This window comes from Oncorhynchus kisutch, linkage group LG1 (genome assembly GCF_002021735.2).
Source record: "Oncorhynchus kisutch isolate 150728-3 linkage group LG1, Okis_V2, whole genome shotgun sequence".
Taxonomy (NCBI): domain Eukaryota; kingdom Metazoa; phylum Chordata; class Actinopteri; order Salmoniformes; family Salmonidae; genus Oncorhynchus; species Oncorhynchus kisutch.
The window spans coordinates 20,818,877-20,835,034 of NC_034174.2; the positions used below are offsets into that span (position 1 = coordinate 20,818,877).

General features: G+C 39.9%; 1 protein-coding gene across 10 annotated transcripts; it reads right to left on the bottom strand.

Moving 5' to 3' along the window:
• Positions 1-1,880: 1,880 nt before the first annotated feature.
• Positions 1,881-15,859, bottom strand: mbd1b (methyl-CpG binding domain protein 1b). 10 transcript variants are annotated; one of them, XM_031796054.1, is made up of 18 exons: positions 15,737-15,859; positions 13,948-14,643; positions 12,517-12,645; positions 12,088-12,223; positions 11,715-11,968; positions 9,852-9,934; positions 9,639-9,670; positions 9,312-9,452; positions 8,679-8,777; positions 6,197-6,250; positions 5,936-5,956; positions 5,697-5,795; positions 5,403-5,567; positions 5,008-5,214; positions 4,377-4,454; positions 4,142-4,228; positions 3,772-3,948; positions 1,881-3,530 (listed from the first exon to the last, which is right to left on the bottom strand). In XM_031796054.1, the coding sequence occupies exons 2-18, from the start codon at positions 14,367-14,369 to the stop codon at positions 3,054-3,056; spliced, it is 2,661 nt and encodes an 886-aa protein (XP_031651914.1). In that variant the 5' UTR covers positions 14,370-14,643; positions 15,737-15,859; the 3' UTR covers positions 1,881-3,053. The 10 variants fall into 10 exon arrangements, with proteins under 10 accessions (XP_031651914.1, XP_031651986.1, XP_031651879.1 ...); XM_031796126.1 differs by having other exon boundaries at positions 5,008-5,193; positions 8,679-8,774; positions 12,517-12,660; XM_031796019.1 differs by having other exon boundaries at positions 8,679-8,774; positions 12,517-12,660.
• Between the last annotated feature and the right edge of the window lie 299 nt (positions 15,860-16,158).

Consider the following 16,158-nt stretch of genomic DNA (forward strand, 5'->3'; position numbering starts at 1 on the left):
AGATTTGAACAAGTCCCTCAGATCCTGGCAGGTCTAGATATCCTTGTTCAAGAATGTGTTCATAATAGTGTTAATACCAGCACTGGTTAAATGTGTGTGGGAACATGCACACCTTACAGAGCTCATCTCTAATAACTCCACTGTTAAAGCTGAAATGATAAACAAAGTAACCATCTTAAAAGTTAAATCTGTAGGACAGTCTTAGACACTAAAAGGGACAGATTACAAAATAATTGCTTTGGAAAACAAGCAGTAAAAATTCTACGTTGTAACTGCATTAACTATTGATGGGCCCTGTGTACTGTATGTATACATACTGTATGGAACATATATACTGTATGTATACATACTGTATGGAACATATATACTGTATGTATACATACTGTATGGAACATATATACTGTATGTATACATACTGTATGGAACATATATACTGTATGTATACATACTGTATGGAACATATATACTGTATGTATATGTTCCATATCATCCTCCTATGCATGTATGCAGCAACAGCTCGAGGAGATTATACAAATATGTCAGAAAATCCTACAAACATACAATTTTGCAGTATTCAGAATAAAATCTTGAAATCTCCTGGCAATTTAGTGTCCAACACGATATGGGAATTCATCAATGTGTCATGATGAAATGTCAAAATGTATGGTATGCTACAACCAGTAGTAATCACAACCCCAAATAGGCAGATGTTTTGGTTTTTCATGTGAGACAGGATTAGAACGCAGTGGGAAGGCAACAAATACATTACCCTGTCAGTAGTGAGGTTGTCAAATAGTATAATTATAAAAATATATATATTACTGATTAAAAATTGTAATTCTAACAGCGAGAGACATGGCCATCACCACCATTCAATTAAACCCGGTTAAATATGCTAAAACAGCAATAGCCTACGCTATTTCTTAATTGCGCCAGGACAGACTTTGAATGCACCTTTTGGATGTAAAGTAATTCTACAAAATTATATTGCAGAAGGTTACTTGCCTGAAAAAGAAACCATTGATGAAGATTTGAAATCGCAAATTAACGAAGACGTGCCATATACTCATGGATTGTGGCTACAATATAGTTTCCGTGATGTACACGTCCCTATAATGTTATAACGAAGAGTTCATAGAGCCCATAGAATCCCCTCCCTGAGAATATGACTGTGTGCGAAGGTCTCCATGGTGCTGTTCAATGTTATAAAGCCACGGGAGACAGCCCGATCAAAGCCTCGCGATTATGTTCTTTGACTAAAATGTTACAATGTAGCCTAGCAATGGCCCATTCGCTATAATTTCCAGATATTGTTCCTCTGCGTATCCAATGTGGCTCCATATACCAATTGAAATTCATCAACTGCCCTTTTCTCGCGCGTATACAACCCCCATCCTCCCTTGCGTCGATGCCTTGCGCTGCGCATCTCAAACAAACGTGAAACTGTCTTCACGGGAAAGGTTGTCCCTACTTGGATAAGATATATAATGTTTTTAATAGCATGCTTCATGTCACACATAATTACAATTTAACTCATGGTCTAGAACTAAATAAATACCTTCGTTTTGCAAGAATACATGTCCAAGGCGCTCGTGTCGTCCTGCATTACTGTTTGCCATGGTCACACCTAATATGTAAATTAGTAACGCGCTTCAGCCTTATAAAATAACCAAATAGCTAGAAGACCGAGGTAGGTTTTCTTTCAGTATGGTCATTCACTGCCTCCTGTTGTACCCTCATTTTTTATATATTCCTATCCTGAATATTTTTTTGTTGTTGAAAAAAATGTGCTTGCCTTTTACACAATATAAATTAATTTAATGAATCAGAGCCATTTGTTTGGCTAAAATACTTCCCATACTTACATCGTAAACCACCACTTACATTTGGAAAAATAGGCTTTATTAAAAATCAGCAGAATTTGCTCATTTTACAAAGGCATATTTCTCCATGATACCAAACCTTATAAAGAAACTATATGGAATAACGGTCTAAAGTAGAAAGAACAACACACTGACCAGAGCATAGACTGTAAAAAGAAAGGACCAGAGCCATAGGAATAGAATTCACAGGTCATGACAGAATAATTTCAGTGTTCACTTTTTACAAATGCAGATACATTTAATGTAAAATAAATGTTTTAGAAAACAGTTTTGCAGAGAACTAAGTACTAATGCTTCAAGTTGAGCACATCTGCATTTTTCAGATGTGTCTGAATAGAGCAACATCACTGTAGATACTTAACAGAATCTCCATGAGCAGTGAAAGATATAACATGCTACCGACGGTGTAATTCAAATCAAGCAAGCCGTTTGGCTGTGGTTCTCTTCAGATGATGATTAACAGTGGCAATGGGAAGATGACGCTTATAAGGATTATCACTGTCTCACCCTCTAGAAGAGGTTCTGGAACCCTTGCTCTCAAAACAACAACATTGGATCAGCCAACGGTTGACAGAATGTAATAATCCCATCCATTTAGGTCTTCATGTGGGACATTGGTTTCACATATTGATTAATTTATAAATCAATGATCTAATCGAACAATGTTCATGTGCTTATGATCAATAACTTGTCTGAAGGTTGCTTACTTTACCAAGATAAACCACTTTTTAAAAAAGTGGTTCATCTATCTACATGAGGAAATGTGGATGCACTGTGACCTTCCACATTGAGAACTAAACAAGAGAAAAATAAAACGGGACACACGGCTCACATTGGGTGTCAGAGAGCGGCTGAAAGCTATAATATCTGTATTCTGTACTAGTAGTGCCTCAATCAACCTGAAAAGCTATTGCAAAAAAGCAGGCTTTAAAACCATAATGATTTGTACATTTATTTGTAAGATATACCTACGAAAAGGGCAATAAAACATCCCGTTTCAAATTTTCTTACATTTAATTGCAAAGTCCAGTGGTAAGTGTGTAAACCAGTCCTGGTTGTCCATCCCCAGCAAAGACTTGAGATGTTTTGTGAGGGCAGAGGTGTGATGCTGTGTGTAGTGGCCATTTGTTAGTTTTCTCCTGCTAAGTGACCCTGCGGCATCAAATGTTCTTAATAGCTACACGATAAGGCCTTACACTTCGGACAGTGCTCTGTTTCTTTAAGTACCAGAAAGTCACAGGTCGATGCCCGCTCAATGATGATTGGAGCCTGGCTGAATGGCTGCTCCTTGGTCGGGACCCCCTGGCACACGTTGTACTTCTCCAGATCTAGCAGCAGGTTCACTACCTGGGGCACAGAGGTCAGGCCAGATGGGTGAGCTTCATACAGCGGGTGGGTGAGGAGCAGCTGTTGGCCCTGTACACAGATCTGATAGCAGAAGCCTAGGTCAATCTGGACAGTTGTGTCCACCATGTGGGAGAGCTTGGAGCACTGCAGTAGCTGTAGAATCGGGCCCTCCACCATTATGGCAAACCAGAGTGTGGGGAGTGCAGAGCTGCGCAGGGACTCCAGTAGCTTTAGCAGCTCATGGTCCTGGTCGATCCCACTTGTTCCTGCACTGTCAGCCAAACTGAAGATCTGAGTGATCTACAGAGAACATAATAGGAGTAACAGAATGCAGTTGGAATCAAATCCACTCCACTCTTACTCCAGTTGGAGATTTACATGCACATGTATTTCTAATAGAATATCTTAACATTTTAAATCCAAGCATAATAACTAACACAGAACTTCCTGTAGTCACACGAAAAGGTAATTATTAGCCTTAAATATTGGTTACAATGCTGTAAAGTGTACCTATGCACCAAAGCAGGAAGTGGTCACTTACCATAGGTGTGACCTCCTCTACTTCAGGCTCTCCAGATGGCGTTTCTACATGCTTCTCCACACTTAGCCTTCCTCCATTCATTCCACTCTGTCCATCCGGGGTTGCCAAGGACGTATTCTCACCTGGGGTTTCACCATATTGCACTGGGGGATCCGCCGGTTTGAACAGTGTGCAATACTGGGCAATAAGAAAGAGAAATACACCATACTCCAGTATAAAATGTTAAAAGTTAAACACTGAAGAGCACACTAGCCATAGGTCAAACAATTACTAGAGCTTACCTCTCCTGGATTGTGATTTTATTATACTGCAGTGTAAAACATTGCATGCTTAAGAGAATTTCAATAAGGTAAAGAGAAGGGTGACTCACTGCTGGAGAACTTAAATGGTTGAGGATATGTGGGACACGCTCCATAAGCGCATTCTTTTTGACAATTTCCATAGTCTCTTTATGCACCTGTAAAATATGAGAAATCTGTTGAAATGATTGTGTATTGGAATACTAAGTAAAAAAAAAAAAAATAAAAAAAAAAAAAAAAATCGCCTAAAGGTGAATGCCACAAAAGTAAACCTAAACAAAAGCTTAACTCCAATTTGATACTAACCTGGACTGTCGGTAGCTGGTTTCTGAAGTTCTCATCCTGGGGTATGCTACTGCTGGGAAGCATAGGGCGCCAATGTGCCTACGACAATAACAGACATAAGACAGTGAGAAGAAAGTGGGTTGCACATGATTTTAAAAACTTTGGAAACGTCTAGGAGCAACAACGGCTCATCTGCAAAGTGGTAGGCCACACAAGCTCACAGAATGGGACCGTGAAGCACGTATGGCATAAAAATAGTCTGTCCTCGGCTGCAACACTCTACAGAGTTCCAAACTCCCTCTGGAAGCAACGACAGCACAAGAACTGTTCAAATCGGGAGCTTAACGAAATGGGTTTCCATGGCAGAGGAATTAAGTCCCCGCAGCAATGTTCCAACATGTTCTCGTGGAAAGTCTTCCCAGAAGAGCAGCAAAGGGAGGGGACCAACTCCATATTAATGCCCATGATTTTGGAATGAAATGTTCGACGAGCATGTGTTCACATACTTTTGGTCATGTAGTGTATATCAGTATTTGCATGGAATCCTGTACTCAAGACAATTACAATAATGTGACGATGACATGGGACAACAATAAAACATTTTTTAACACAAAAAAATAGGGAAAGGCTATCTCCACATAGCAGAACTCACCGTTTCCATGGAGTGATCATCATCTTCCTGCAGAGGCTCGTCTATATCATCAGTGAAATCCAGGTCCACTTCCCGCTGCGGTGTTTTACTTTTCTTTGGGGTGGTCTTGCGACTGTATGTAAAGTGAGGTCTAGGCCTGCCAAGCTGCACCCAACCCTCTTCGGACCCAAAATCAGTCTGACCCAACTGAAAGGGCAACAAGTGTCTCTGTCAAACACATACATACACATAAGAGCACCATTGAAAACATTGTTAGGAGTCCATTCATGGCATAACAATGTGTATGGCCATTGCTTAATTACAAGGACTAATTCAAAAGGGTTTGCCAAAAATTGTGTCACCCTCAAATGCTGATATGATTGACAAGTCATCATATGTGAGTAATCAACCCTTACCATGGCCTGTTTCTGGCACTGCCGCAGGCGGCACTTCTGTCTCTTCTTATTGCTGCCTCCAAACTTGGGTTTGTCTATGCAGAAATCACAAGTCCCACAGTCCATCCTACTATTACAAGCTTCACACTTCCCACAGGAGCGTCGCTTACGTTTCCTTATCCAAGCCTGAAAGACAGAATGAGAAAGAAAATACTGATATTAAGAAAAATATATATATTTGGGGGGGTAATTGGCCAGCAGAGGGAACTCCTAGATAGAAGTGGGGTAGGACTTATTTCTTGAAGCAGAGCTTACCTCATAGTCAGCATCATCACCATCAAACTCTTCATCGTCATCATCTATATCGACATTCACAGAGAAATCTTCGGGGTCACTGTATTGAGGAGTGGAGTTCTGTGGGAATAATGAGTAAGCTCTGTTCTGCTGTCTCCTTGGGTCTTTATTCAATTACATTCATTGTTTCCATTGCATATTCAATTAACAATGAGGTCAGGATTGGAGGAGTATTATTAGAGATGGCTGGGTATTGTTACCTGCAATTCTCCGCTGTCAATCTGCCGAAAAAATATATTTATATTCAGTTATGGGTGCTTTTCATGGAGACGTGAAGAGAACATTACAAATAAACTGCCAATGTTCACATGTGGACATGTGAGAAATGCTGCCCTTAAATTGAGTAAGCGGAATAGATACTCAATAGCCTTCATCATTTTTAATTTACATGCATTCAGATTTGTTATTTACTTTGAAAGACACAGTAGAATACACTTGGTAATAGGATTCTAGTCAATTACCTTGAAATTCGTCATGGGATGGGGATCCAACTTTTGGGGACCTTCGGGTTTGTGCTGAAATACAAAACAAATAAAAACAAATCAAAATAGGATCACTTATTTCTTCATTCAATGTCCGTCTTTTCTTATGTCTTTAACTTAAACTCAGCTGTTCCCTTGTTCATACAGGACACTATTCCTTTGTTTAAATGGGCTACTAAAACACAGCAGGCGTAGACATGACAGACAGGCCGGTATCTTGGCGAGACTGAGATGAAGAGAAAAATCGACCGGCACTCCCCTCCATTCTATTGTGAAATGTCCAGTCACTCGAGAATAAGATGGAGGAGATTCGTTCGAGAGAGTCTCCTATCAGAGAGATGCATCTGGATCCTGGACTTCCTGACGGGCCGTACCCAGGTGGTGAGGGTAGGCAACTAAAACTCCACCACACTGACCTTAGACAAGGGGGCATCTCAGAGGTGTGTGCTTAGTCCCCTCCTGTACTCCCTTTTAATCCACAACTGTGTGGCCACACACGACTCCAACACCATCAAGTTTGCTGACGACACGAGAGTGCTAGACCTGATCACAGACAGCAATGAGTCAGCCTAGAGGGAGGAGGTCAAAGACTCCTGTGGTGGCAGGACACCAAGCATCTCAACATCAGTAAGACCAAAGAGCTGATCATGGACTACAGGAGAAAGAGGGGAGAGCACCCCCCCATCCACACCCGGTCATGTATAGGTCACAACAGCACCTCTTCCCACTCAGGAGGCTGAAAAGATTTGGCACTGGCCCTTGGATCCTCAAAAAGTTACAACTGCACCCCTGAGAAGAACAACTGGGATGTCCGGCCCACCCTCTGCACATCACAGGGGCCGAGTTCCCTGGCACCGAGGACCTCTATATCAGGCGGTGTCAGAAGAAGGAACAAAAAATTGCCAAAGACTCCAGCCACCCAAGCCATAGACTGTTGACTCTGCTACCGTCCACAAACGGTACCGGAGAGTCGTCTCTCGGACCAACAAGCTCCGAGACAGATTCTACCACTAGCAATAAGACCACTAAATAGCTCATTAAAAATGGATACCTGGACTATTTGCATTAATACAATCTTGCACTGACGATTCACAATCACAGGATTTTTATATAACTGGTACTCTGTAGGCCAGGTCATCTGATACAGCACTCCAACTCTCCTTGGTCAAATAGTGGGACTATCATTTGTTTTTCAACAGGACAATACCCAACACACACCTCCAGGTTATATAAGGGCTATTTGACCAAGGACAGTAATGGTGTGCTGCATCAGATGAGCCGGCCTCCACAATCACCTGACCAAAACCCAATTGAGATGGTTTGGGATGAGTTGGACCACAAAGTGAAGGAAAAGCAGCCAACAAGTGCTCAGCATATGTGCCTACTCCTTCAAGACTGTTGGAAAAACATTCCAGGTGAAGCTGGTTGAGGGAATGCCAAGAGTGTGCAAAGCTTTCATCAAGGCAAAGGGTGGCTTCTTTGAATAATCTAAAATATATTAAGATTTGTTAAACACTATTTTGGTTACTATGATTCCATATGCGTTATTTCATCATTTTGATGTCTTCACTATAATTTGACAATGTATAAAATAGTAAAAATAAAGAAAAACCCTTGAATGAGTAGGTGTGTTAAAACTTTTGACTGGTACTGTGTATCTCTATTATGGTGGGAATACTTTGGAACAGATTTCCAAAATTAAAATCACTTAGTGCTGATTTACTGGTATTTTTATAGTCTTTGATGTCCAACAATTAAAACGTGGGTCCCAGAAATGTTCCGCACAAAAAGCTTCTCTTAAATTCAGTGAACAAATGCGGTTACATCCCTGTTAATGAGCATTTCTCCTTCGCCAAGATAATCCATCTACCTGACAGGTGAGGCATTTCAAGAAGCTGATTAAACAGCATACTATTACACAAGTGCAACCTGTGCTGGGGACAATAAAAGGCCACTAAAATGTGCAGTTTTGTCACAGCACAATGTCACAGATGTCTGAAGTTGAAGGAGCATGCAATTTGCATGCAGACTGCAGGAATGTCCACCAGAGCTGTTGCCAGAGAATTTAATGTTAATTTCTCTACCATAAGCCGCCTCCAACGTTTTAGAGAATTTGGCAGTACGTCTAACCGGCCTCACAACCGCAGACCACATGTATGGCGTCATGTGGACGAGCGGTTTGCGGATGTCAACGTTGTGAACAGAGTGTCCCATGGTGGCAGTGGGGTTATGGCATGGGCAAGCATAAGCTACGGACAACGAACACAATTTCATTTTATCGATGGCAATTTGAATGCACAGAAATAATGTGACGAGATCCTAAGGCCCATAGTTGTGTCATTCATCTGCCGCTATACCCTCATGTTTCAGCATGATTATGCATGGCCCCTTGTCGCAAGGATATGTACACAATTCCTGGATGCTGAAAATGTCCCAGTTCTTCCATGGCCTGCATACTCACCAGACATGTCACTCTTTGGGCATATTTGGGATACTCTGGATCGACGTGTACGACAGCGTGTTCCAGTTCCCGCTCTTGTCCAGCAACTTCGCACAGCTTCTGAAGAGGAGTGGGACAACATTCCACGGGCCACAATGAACAGCCTGATCAACTCTATGCAAAGGAGGTGTAGCGTGGCATGAGGCAAATGGAAGTTACACCAGATACTGACTGGATTTCTGATCCACGCGCCTACCATTTTTTTAAAAGGTATCTATTTCCAGTCATGTGAAATCCATAGACTAGGGCCTAATTACTTTATTTCAACTGACTGATTTCCTTATATGAACTGTTAATCAGTAAAATCTTTGTAATTGTTATATGTTGAATTTATATTTTTGTTCCGTATACATAGCTACCTACAATACCTCCACACATTGATCTCGTACTGATACTCCCTGTATAATGGCTTAGTTCTTGTGCATTTTACTCCACGTGTTACTATTTTTCTTATTTAAAAAAATAAAAAAATAAAAAATAAAAAACTCTGCTTCGTTGGGAAAGACTCGTAAGCAAGCATTTCAGGGTAAAGTCTACACCGGTTGTTTTCGGCACATGTGACAAATAAAATACAAATGTGATCTGAGTCTGTACCTTGCGGATCGGACATAAACATTTGCGTTTCCGACAGCTGACAGGTTTTCTGGAGTCAGGGTTCAGCGCTTTTTTGCAGTTAGCACAGCTCCCACAATCCTCTGTGGTAAGGCAAGCCTTACAGTTACCACAAGGAATCCACTATAAAAGATAAGAAAATGTAGAGTATTCCCCTCCATTCAGACCCATGTTGATTAATCATCGTTTAACTATGTAAAAATGAATTAAGTAAAGGGAAAAGTACAAAACACAAACTATAAGGAGCATGAAAAGTGTGTTAAAAACAGAGAACTTAAGGGAGTAATTAGTTGAGGAACACTTGTTTACCTTCCTGAATCTTTGATAAACTGGATTCTTGCCTAAAGAAATGAGAGATACTGTTAACACAATCTCAAATGGAACCTTCATAAACAGTAAAAAAAAATATTTAAAAAAGGCACATTTACAATGTCTTAAAATATGTCAATTCTGTTCCTCTTAAAAAGGATTTTGTGTAACGGATTTCCTTTCATTGGATTGACATTAAATAAGATGACATACCCCTGCATTTGGGGCAACAGGGATTCTTCATCTGTCTTTCATACTCAAAGCCTGTGTATGAATTATCACAAATGGTACAGACGCTGAAATAAAGAGTATTGAAGCAAGTTACCTAAGGTTCAAAGGGCGTAATATCACAATCACTCCCATGTATTCTTTGCTTATTTTACGTACAAAAGCTGTATATATTTTTTTTTCAAGCTGACATATAGCTTAAACCATGATTACGTATTAGGAACATGTTAAACTTTTTAAAAAACCTCTTAGATGTAAAGTCCCCTGTAAAGTCCCCTGTATAAGGGACCTGCTTGGTTCTGGTACTGGTTCCAACAGACATACATTTTTTATAATTATGTGGACCGCGTAGATCGAAATGGCTTGCATTGAGCGATAGCCCTGGTTCCCACAGAAACAATTGTATATGGTTTTAGCCTGTGTGAAGTAGGATGTGAAATCTGAAACCACTTGCAGCTGGGATGTCCCTCCTACCATTTAATTCGCTCTTCCGACTGTCTATCAGCTCCGGGCTGAACCCTACATCACAGCCACTGACAAGGCACATGCCTGCAATCCTTACATCATAACGCAGAAGGAGAGTGGTTCATCGATATAGAACATTCATAGATCGATTTATAGCCATTAATCTAAAATGATTCATCGATTTTAAACAGAAAACTTTGTCACTGGTTGATCTTCAAGGCATTCCTAGTTGATCACCAAACATCTCTGCAGAAAAGTCAACGATAAAAGCTTGCGCACTTATTTCTTTATTGTGTTGCGCTGTTGGCAGAAGGTGCACTCGATTCAGAAGCCCTGCGCACCAGGTAAGCAAAGTGTTCCTATTTTGAACCATTAAAATGTCTGAAAAGACAAACTCTGCCTAATCAGTGGACCGGGAGATCTCTGGCTAAATTGAGTGTGCCTACTGCACTGGCCAATTGGATAGCTCAAATCACCATGCCTACAGAGCTTCCACAACCCTGGCACCAAGTTTGATACTAGCCTACGTAAGATTTAATAACTTTTTAAAACCATGACCACTGAGAGACTGTCAAAGAATACAGCACAGAGTGAGTTCATGTTTAAGTTTTTATTCCGCAATGTCAGTTATAAAAATCTATTACAAAATGTGCATCTCCCTACTTCCACTCGCAATGCAATGTATAAGTAGTCAAGTGTATCGATAGCCCTGCGTTTTAATTATTAATATCATTGTGTCTATTTAAATATTGAGGAATATAACAACATTGGTAGGCCTGAGTGGTAGATCTCAGCTCGCTTTTCGAATGCGAAAGTGATCTTGACTAAGGATAGGTTTGTGACCACTGTCATAGATGGACATTAATAATATGAGGTGAAAGGTGAGTTCCTAACGAGTTCGGGAAGCCAAGCTAGAGCTCTTTGTGACATTCAAAGCGGTGGGGGCTGAAGTTTTGATCAAGAGAGCCCTTCAGAAAATATGGACATTTTCTCTAACACTAAACATACAAATATGTATTTACAGTTATAAGGAAGGTGAAATATTATAGTTAGTGGTTTTATAATTTGATTATACCATATTTAGAAAGCATAAAAATCATTTCAAGCCTTAATCATAGTTTTGTTGAATAGGAAAGTCATAAAATATTTCATATTTTAATCTTATTTGTACTTCAACCTTCAAAAGTGATTACACCTCAGCAATTTTTTAATTACCAGAAAGGTGAGTATGCAGCATAACTAGTTACTGTTTATCGTCCTCTCATGATAAATAATTACTTTCAGGGATTACGTACATTACATTTTAGATCACATGTAGATAGATTGAAAATGTTCAATTCTCAGCAATAGAATTAGGAGATAATATAGGAGCATTTGACTCACCAAAAGGAGGGCTCTGAACCAGCCTTCCCATTGATGGAGACTGAAAGCGCTGACACAGGGCTCCAGGGCAGTTTAGTTGCACTGTGCTTCATACCTTCCACATCATGAGCAACAGAGGCTGAACTTATCTGTGTGAGAGAGGTGTTTGGTCTTGGGGGAGTGATATGTTGGAGGTCTCTGCTTGGCGTGCCCATGGAGCTGGACTCTGAGGAAAAGCCACAGTCCACTGAGGTAGAATGATCCTTCTGTATGTTCTAACAGACCATGGGTTGGAAGAGACGAGATGGAAGTTGTTAGAAAATAAATTGAAATTGAAGGTAAAGATAAGTTATCATTTCAAGTGTAAATGCTGGGAGCCTTTTTCTTTTATAACCTTTCTCAGGCGCAGTGTCTTGGGTTGTCCAGCACCCCTGAACACCCCTGCTTTGTAATCAAACATTGTCATGTCCAGAGTATCTGCCAGGACTTTGGAAAGCTCAACCCTACTTCTCACACGCTCATTACTCGGGCTTCGGGGAACAGAGAAGGGAAGAAAGATAGTGTGACCCATTAGTGGCATCAATAGTTTAAAGTAACCTAAAAGCATATAATACTGACATAACAAAATACATGTGCAGTGAGCCTGTATTATTAGGTTAATTGTTTCTACCACATTTTTGTGTGGTATATTCACACAATAGGTACAGTAAGTGAGCCTTAGTAAATATCAATGAACCTTACGTCATAAGACAATATCAGTGGTTAAAAATATAAACCGGTCATTGTTCTAAAAATGTATAGCATTTTGCCAGAATGTTTTTACCTCATGTAATAAACGTCACTCTGGCCAACACTAGAACCCGAGCGACGAACAACCGCCTTGCGCTTCCACCCCTCTCCAAGTGCCGGCCAGTCCTCCCAGCCCTCTTCAGTTTTCACTCTTTTCTTCCGCCTATAAACAGAAAACCTGGTATAAAATAAAAACTAAATGTCATAGTATTGTCATCATAGGAGAATAAAATATAACTGGAAAGCACATCAACTGGCTACTTTTTGTATAGTTTGACTGGCTACATATTTGCTACAAGTAATAACATTTGGGGTCTATTTCACACACACAGAAAAATCCTTTAAAATTTAGGCTACTTCTATGTTGGAGAGTAAATTATCCAACTTCTGTATTGATTTAGTCTGGGCCTGTGAAATCCTGACATGTTATAGGGCAACGGTAACAGAGTGACTGAGATTCGGATTTTTCACTTTAAAATGTACACAACTGTTCATAAGTTTGGGGTCATTTCGAAATATCCTTGTTTTTGAAATTAAAAGCAAATTTTTTTTGTTACTTTAAAATAACATCAAATTGATCAGAAATACAGTGTAGACATTGTTAATGTGGTAAATGACTATTGTAGCTGGAAACGGCTGATTTTTTAAATAGAATATCTACATAGGCGTACAGAGGCCCATTATCTGCAACCATCACTCCTGTGTTCCAATGGCATGATGTGTTAGCTAATCCAAGTTGATCATTTTAAAAGGCTAATTGATCAAAAGAAAACCATTTTGCAATAATGTTAGCACAGCTGAAAACTGCTGTTCTGATTAAAGAAGGTTTTCTAATGATCAATTAGCCTTTTAAAATTATAAACATAGATTAGCTAACAACGTGCCATTGGAACACAGGAGTGAAAGTTGCTGATAATGGGTCTCTGTACGCTTATGTAGATATTCCATTTTTATATATATATATATATATATATATATATATATATATATATATATATAAAAAAAAAAATTCTCTGCCGTTTCCAGCTACAAGTCATTTACAACATTAACAATGTCTACACTGTATTTATGATCAATTTGATGTTATTTTAAAGGGACAACATTTTTTATTTTCTTTCAAAAACAAGGACATTTCTAAGTGACCAAACTTTTGAACGGTAGTATATGTGAAAAAAAAACAATGATTGCAAAGCTAAACAAACCCTACAACTACACATGCACAAGGACTACTTTTAACAATTTCCACGGAACATTTTAAAGTCACCTTTACTTGAAGAACAGTACAGATTAAGTTTGGTAACAGAATGACGGTTTGTGCTGTCTGTTACCAAACTTGGCATCTGCACTGTTCTTCAAGTAAATGTGTTTTGTAAAATGTTCTGAGTGTGTCACTATTACCCTATAATAACATTACTAGAACAGCAGTCAATGCGTCAAATCAAGTGTAACATATCACTCAACATACAGGTTGTTGTTGTTCTTGGTGTTCCTCTCACTGCCTGCCACGCTTCCGCTCCTTTCGCTCCCTGCAACACTCTCCTCTTCAGCATCCCCTCTGCTATTCATGTGTCGCTCCCCCATAGCAAGGCCCATGTCCAAGCCCTGTGTGTCATCTTCATAATTGTCATCCTCCAGGGGTTCAAACCAGTCTATAGGGGGCTCTAAAGCAACTCCCCCTGGGATCTTCTCTGTATGGCCATGGTCTGTCATCACAGGACCTGAGGTGGCATGATCCTGAATGTCAAGACTGTCCGAGGGAGCCAGGGCCTCCAGTGGTGAGAGGACCTCAGAGGTCCTCTCCATCCCATTGTCCCCGACCTCAATCCTCTCCTCCCTTTCTAGAAGTGCATCATTTGTAGGTTTGAGTACCTCTCCGTCGACCTCCATGTCTTGAGTCCTTGGCCCACTCCCTGAAATTCGGTTATTCAGCAGTACTTAACTAATTTCTGGGGCTCATGAAGCCATAGGGACTTAAGGTTCTCCAAAATGTTTTCTTGAACAATGACTTCTAAAGTACACTCTTAGGTTCACACTTCTAATACTTTGCATAACAATACAGATGAGTGCTCACATCCAGTGGGGTTCGAGAGTAATTCAAGCAAAAACTTAACTTCAGCAGGGCTTTCCAAAACCGTTATGTCTTCCCATTGATGTATAGGACCTGGTAATGAGATTAAGTTTAAATAGATTACATCATCATCATTAGCTTTACACAGACTTTTAACAGTGTTTCACGTGGGTATATCCTGAATCAATGCACCCAGATAGTAATGCCATCACCAATACACCATGCTGAGCTGGACAAGACGTTTCAACCGAGTCGAGCCACTGACATGAACGATGACGACGCTTGACTGGCAGTCTGCTAATTGTCAGAGACAGTGAGTTAATCATATTATAGCTAACGTTATATTTTGTCAAGTTAAATCATCTAGGTAGCTAGCTGGCTTGACAGTCAGCTGGCTGGCTATAATATGGTCATTCACATGTGGTAACTTACTAGCTAACGTTAGCTACAATCAGCCAACGTCAATCAATTAACTTCTATAGTAGTTAGGTAACGTTAATGCTCCTCTCTGTCTGTTGGGATTATTTTAAGTGACGGCGTTCAGATATTATTTGGTAGGGAACGATATAATAAGTGATAGTAGCATTATTATACATCCTAGTTAGTTATGCTACCGTAGTTAAATAAAGGTTAAATTAAAAAAAAAAATACTTCACTAATTCTGGTTGCTAGCTAGCTAGGTTGCTAACATAGTGTCTAGTTAGTTATTTTCGATGAAACCAAGAGAGCTTTGACGTTGAGCTGCACAATGAAGTGTCAAAAGTCTTGGTTGCATCGCAGTTACTAACGTAACGTACGTTAGTTAGCAAACAAGCTAACAACCCTTCACGACCACCATAACGTTATGCAAAGCCAGAGAAGACAAAACGAATGCAAATACAGGTCACATATCAAATCCTAAACAACTACCAAGATACCGCAGACAAATATAGCAAAAATAGCTATTTGGGTTAGTTAGCTATTAGAATCAATGCTAGCGGAAGAACAGATAGCCATTAGCAGTTGTCACGTTAGCTAGCTATTTGGTTATGGTGACGTTGGTTACGAGACTACAGTGAACAGAACTAACATCCTCCCACCATTTGCACCGCTTGGTATCAAAGACATCATTGTGATGAAATGACGCAGTTCCAAAACAAAACGGCAGAAAATATGTTCAAAACAGTATAAAATATCGAAAACTTACTCTCGACTGTTTAAAACCCGGTAATCACCTGCAACATACCCGGAAACACATTATGCACGCATGACGGTCTGTGTTATTCGGTATCCTTGGGACGTAGTTGACGTTTAAAATGGTTAGGATGGACGTCAGAATTGGGGATACGTCCCAAGGGTTGGCTGCTTTCAGTCGTTAGCTAGCTACTAAACTAACTTGTCGTAACTACCACTGAATTGGTCTGGCATTGCCAAGCCTGAATTGAAATACCAGACTTGCTACATAACGTAATTTTTTTAAATAATGTTGTCCTGTCCACAATATTTAATTAGTGAACATATAATGTGGTCGTAGAGACGAGGGGCTACAACATGATACCATAAATAGAACAATTATGTTTTAGTTATACAAATATTTTATGATACGTATTCTGCTAGTAGCAGTGCTAG